Here is a 6,000-nt window from a genome sequence, read left to right as displayed (position 1 = left end):
AAAACGACAGCAACTTGTCTGTTCCCCTTTCCCCAATTCCCCACCTCTGTTCCCATCCCCCCAATTCCCCAATAAAAATCTTAAAAAAAAAAAATTCTAAAAGTGATTTTACTTTTGTTTTCTAGGGAAGTCTCTCCTCAGGAAACCCATTATGGATTTTCCATTCTCTTTCTTTATATTCTATGTTTGTAAACCTAGAATTTCATCCCTCCCTTATCTATCTACTGATTTAGTAGATAACACAAGAAAAATAGATATGGCAGCTTAACATGCAGTTGCTACCACTTAATTTAGGACTATTTGTCATTTTCATGGATTTAAAGTACCAGTGCTCTTGTTCAGGAGTTTTTCACTGGCTAGTGGAGACTGGGAAAGTGTTTAATTTGGATTGAATGTAATACTAAATGACAATAGTATTAACAGCATAATACATATTCCTTTCATCTTTTTATGTCTTTGAGAAGTAGATTTAAGAGTAAGGCTAGTATATGTGGTTGAGTTATACAGTTACAACATAGAGGGAATATCTTTGAGATAATGGGGTTAAGGAAGAGTTTAAATGAGGATTTAAAATCCTAGAGAGGTTATTTAAGTAGCAGATCCAACCCAGTTCTGTCTGAAATCAGAGCCTGTGATGGTAATGGCTATATTAGCTGCTGCCTCCTTTGGATAGATACGTTAAAACTTCTGACTTCTTTAAAATTTCCAAACGCTTGAGTCAGTTAATCAGGAAATACTTTTGATGAAGAAATAAATCCATGCTTTCTACCCTTCCACTTGACCTTTCATGTTATTTTATTTCCTTTAAGGGGCAGGCTATGGAGATGGCTGAGATATAATACATTCTGTATTGAGTTACTTTCCAGTGTATTTTTTTTCTTTCCAATGTATTTTTATTAACAATGCTTTTATACCTCTAATGTAGATTCAATTTTGTACCCTTCTTTGGGAAATGTAGAATGTTTCAGTCCACAAGGGTTTGTTTTGATTTGATTTATTTATTTTAACAATTAGAAAAGTAGAGAAATAGTCCCAACCAGAGAAGCACTGTTAGTAATGAGGCGGGCTATTACTAGGATAGTGTTTTTTCCTTGACATAAATGTGTTCTGGTAGATCCTTTCCCTTTTCATCTAAGCTAATTTTTATTTTCAAATTTCCTTTTTGTTTGGACAAAAACAAGGACTCAAGTATGTTCCTCTTTTATGTATAGTAATTCTTGTTTTCAACATGGATTGAGAATGATAATTGTATTAAAATTAATATTTGATGACATGGCATTTCTGTTTTAATTAGGTTCTCCCTAGCCTTCCCCCTATATTGTTTGAAAAATGGAAGTCATTTACTTAAGGCTTTTAGCAACATTTTAACAAGCTGAAAACTTTCAGTCAAAGCTTATTATAGTCAGACAGGTATCCAATTTGCCAAATGCTTTGAAGATGAATTTCAAGTGTTAAGTAATAGGGTTTTTCAAGAGAAACTTTTAAGTTGCTTCTTTACTGGGAAGGAAGATCATTTAATAGTACAACTTCTAATTTTAGCTTTCCTTCACAACATTCTTCCTTATCCCTATCCACATCAAAGTTAGGATAGTACTTTAATGATTAACTGGGAGGATCAAAGTATTTATGAATTCAGTAATCAACAGTTAACTGAAAGTATTATTTGTTACCAAGGATAAAATGTTGCATAGGGCTACCTGTGGTTTTTTAATCACTCATGCAAATAATTAATAATCTTTAATTGTTGGAATGTTGTGTTTCTTGGAATATGAGGCAAGTCCCTTAAATTCTGTGCTTTGGTTCTTTTGAAAATGAGCATATGATTCTAACTGGTCTTTTGAAGTTCCTTCCAACCGTTAATTCTACTACTTTTAGAGGATATGTTGAGAATTATTTCTGTCCAGACCATATAATAATAACTACAAAATAATTTTTTAAACAGTAGATAGAAATTTAGTTTTATGGACAGTATTTTGAAATACATTAAAAATATAGTATTCTTTAATCTGGGAAACAAAAGTAATCATAATCTAATGTACACAATAGTGCTTTCTGATATACTCTTATATCAAGTATTCTATACTTGCCCCTTTCTATAGTTGGAGATTTCTCAGAGTAAGAAGTACTTCCTTGAGCCATGACGTTCCTTTTTTAGCTTCTTTAGGAGGGAAACATGCATTATGAGAACAAATTAAAATATTTGCTAAAAGGTGCTATATATATATCACAGCAGGACTAGACTAGTGGTCTGATTAGAGAAGGCAATTTAAAGTTAATATATACTAGTATATTGCTATCTCAATATGTGAAAGGTGGTAAGTTACAATCATTATTACAGTGGGAGATATTGGAACATCTTGGGTTATTTGACATTCTTCTATCTAGTTTTATCCAGTTTTAAAATTTAATAACTTTTTCTGGAGGCCATCTTTAACATAAGGGATAAATAAAGCCAAGAAGAAAACATGGGGCAGAACTAATAGAAAATGTATTCTTCTGTTCAATAATATTATATAATAAAATAAAAATATTTTCTAATAATTTTTTACAACAGTAATTACATGGAGTATTGTGTGTGTGTGTGTGTGTGTGTGTGTGTGTGTGTGTGTGTGTAATATAGTTCTTGTGAGTGAAAAGATATATTCGTGCTCATATATTAGATTATTGACTTACACTCTTTTCCAAATTTTTTCTCTTTTCCCCCCATAGAATCTGTCTATGATCTTCTCCCAAAGGAGTTACAGTTACCTCCATCTAGAGAAACATCTGTAGCATCAATGAGTCAGACAAGTGGTGGTGAGGCAGGCTCGCCTCCTCCAGCTGTAGTTGCTGCTGGTATGCATTTCATTTTACTTTATTAAAGATAACTAGAATTATTATCTGGCCAACATGAACAGTGCTGGCAAAGTTCATACCAAAAAGAGTGTGATTTGAGGCTTTGTTTTAGGAGGTTTTAAAATATATACTTTTAAAATAAAAAATTTCAATGTAATTTTATTGATATAATTATTATTTCTTAAAATTTCACATTGGCGCATCTATTAGTGCCATCTCCTAGAATGGACCTTGTCTTCAACTATGAGAATGAATTTAAAGCTCTTTTGTTGACTGCACATAAGAAGGTTAAATACCAAGCTATGGATAGAAACTTATATCTATTAAATTATATTTAACAATTATTTTATAAAATTTGCTTTAAAAAAAGGAAAAAAAAATTTCTTTGTATAATCTGAAAAAGGACTCAAGCACTCAAGTCTCTTTTCTGTTTGTAGCATATTACTATAACCTTTCCCTACATTGAAAAACGTGACTAATTTTACATTCAGTTGAAAGTAATCAAATATTTGAATGTAATATTTATATAAAGACACTTTTATATCAATGAAAAAGTATGGAAACTAATGTTTGAAATTTGTCAAGTTTATTTTTTCTCAGCTCTCAAATCATGCACTTTATAAATATATAATTATAATTATATAAAACCGGTTCAAATTTTGATTTAATTAGAATAGAAGATTGACAGACAAGCTAACAGAAAAAAGTCTTGATTAGTGATAAAATAATAAGCATGGTTTCAAAAATATTAGATTGCCCAACTGTATTCTTTTAGTTGGGTTTATAGACTGCTATGTGTATTTGGTTTTAAAAAAAGAAAAAAATATATATATGTACATATATATATTCTACAGTTTTATCTGTCCTACTAATTGGAGGTTTCTTGTCTAATATGATACCTCTTTTCAAATGGTACTTGAAGTCCATCAAAGCATTGTTTTCAGTAAATTCTTTTCGTTTCATAAAGAACAATGAGGCAGAAGGTTGTTATTTAAATGAGGATATTGGTACTATATTAGAACTTGGGATATTTTTCTTGTATGTGTTAATGTATGTACCATTAACCTTGTGTACCAATCTTTCTCCTGAGCTGTATAGCAGTTTGCTGCCTTCCTAGTTGACGGCAGGAAAACTAAACATGGCAAAGAAACTTATCAGCCCTGCTCACTGTTCATGTGTTGCCAGACATTTTCTAACAGATTCTGTGGATTTAATTGTGAACTTTTTAGTAATAAAATTGATAAGATGACCTGGTTTCACTTTATACCCACTGGGTTCTAAAATGTCCCTGAATATTTTTACTGGAATTTAAAGTTTTAGTCTAGTTTGAAATTGTATCAGACAATAAAATATGGAAAAAAAAGAAAAAGATTTTCTAATGAAATGTTTCACTTTAAATCCACAGGTAGAAATTGACTAACTGATTTCTTTTGTATCTTTTGAGATTGTTTTTTAAAGACATTTTGAATCTATATAGAACTAAAAGTCTGTTTCTTCTGTGCTTTTTAACATCTGCTGACAGTAGATCCAGTTCCTTTTAAAAGCTGAAAAAGTGTTAGCTAGGTTTGGGAAAAGAACAACACTTCCTTTTAAATAATACCTAAGTGAATTTCAGAAGTTTTTATATATAAATATTGAAAGTTCTTAGATTTGGGTCACTCATGGAATGTTGATCCTCTCTCCTTCCTACTCTCCCTCCCTTCATATATTTGAGAAAATCCTCTCCAGATAAATTAGATTGAAAGCTATTAGTTGAAAAACCATGAAAATAAGAGAATTAACCCAGGAAATATTTTGAAGTAATAAATTCTTATTAGATTGAGAAGTTATTGACTTTGTAATGATGGTGAAGAGAGCAAGGAGGTAACCTTGACAGTTTTCTTATATTCACACACAGAAAATTTCTGTGATCACAAACCAAGTCATCTGTAATTTTTTTAAACATAAATTTACTTTTAGTAGCCAACAGTCTTATTCTAGGATTCTAATGTCTCGTTGGTAGAATAGTCTTTGTTGTATAACATTATAGATGAGAGTTTTAACTGCAGCATAATTGTAGAGAGATTAGTTAGTATATATCATTAGAATTGCTTTTTTATTTGACATGCTAATATCCTTCATGATATAACTGTCAGAGAGAGAGATTTAAAGCAAATTACCAGTTACTCAATGTTTCCTAGACAAAAGACTAGACGTCCAAGGACAGGAACATTAATTTAGACTTCTGTGAGTTTTTTTTTTTTCATCTATAGCATTTGCTGTTTAAGTATGAAATGCATTAAAATGATGACTCTTGATGTAGTTAATTCTTCAGAGTTTTGAAGGAGCCGGATTGGCTGCTATCAGGTATGAGGGCCTGGTGGGAACAGACTTCTAGTTCTGCCATAAAGGTTTGTGTTTCACAAGTTCTAAATCAATTTAAATTTTAAAATTTAGAGGCTGGGCATGTAGGTGTTCATGTACATTTTTTATTATTTAATTATTTAAAATGTATTTCTCAGATTCACCAATCTAGATATTTCCCCTTTACATATTACCGGGAGAATGAATAAACGTGATGCTGCTAATCCACAATCCAGAATAATGGGTAAAAGAGTGTCTCTCAAATCTTTTTCTGCCTCTACACTATTTACACTTTGACATACTCCCATCAGTAACATCTTTTTATCCAGTAAGTCCCAGGTTGAGGGTTGAGAAAAGAGGACTTGCTTCTGCATCACTCTTCCCCTCTCCATGAGGAGATGTCAAAATGTCAAAACCTGGGAAGTGTACTTGAGAATTACCACTCTGAAATTTGAACTCCTTCCCATTTTTTAAAGACTTCTTTTTTTGTACTACTGGAAAGGTAATTAAGAGTTTGAAGTTCAATGTGTGAGTAAATAAAAGTTTTAGAACACAGACTTGCTGAACAGTACTATTGTAGGTTCTCAGTCATTAAGACAGAGGCCATTTTCCTAGTGCAAAAAAGTTATCCAAATGAACTGATGGTATTTTTTGGCAAAATAAGGACATGATCACGAAGAAATGCAGATTGTGAAAGGATTCTTTTTTTGTGTGTGTGATTCCTATAGTATAGGTTATAAAGAACTAAAATGTAAATATTTAGGAGAAATAAAAGTTACACCAGAATTTGGGGTTTCTGAGAAGAGAATAGCAGGTGGTTTC

At 31.5% G+C, this 6,000-nt stretch overlaps 1 protein-coding gene across 9 annotated transcripts in view; it reads left to right on the top strand.

The window, feature by feature from the left end:
• The window catches only part of NFAT5 (nuclear factor of activated T cells 5), a 120,323-nt gene that overhangs the window by 57,886 nt on the left and 56,437 nt on the right, over nucleotides 1–6,000 (top strand). For 8 of the 9 annotated variants that reach the window (XM_019654552.1, XM_019654526.1, XM_019654518.1 and 5 more), the window contains one exon: nucleotides 2,710–2,835. The exons of the other annotated variant lie outside the window; for it this stretch is intronic. Coding sequence is in view for 3 of the 8 variants with exons in the window: in XM_019654526.1 (XP_019510071.1) it covers nucleotides 2,710–2,835 (126 nt within the window). In the remaining 5 variants the exon portion in view is untranslated. The remainder of the gene's footprint in view (nucleotides 1–2,709; nucleotides 2,836–6,000) is intronic. 9 annotated transcript variants of the gene reach the window in all.

The sequence above is a fragment of the Hipposideros armiger genome, unplaced genomic scaffold (genome assembly GCF_001890085.2).
Source record: "Hipposideros armiger isolate ML-2016 unplaced genomic scaffold, ASM189008v1 scaffold_9, whole genome shotgun sequence".
Taxonomy (NCBI): domain Eukaryota; kingdom Metazoa; phylum Chordata; class Mammalia; order Chiroptera; family Hipposideridae; genus Hipposideros; species Hipposideros armiger.
Note: the sequence above shows the minus strand (reverse complement) of the source record. Positions and strands in the feature narration are given on the sequence as shown.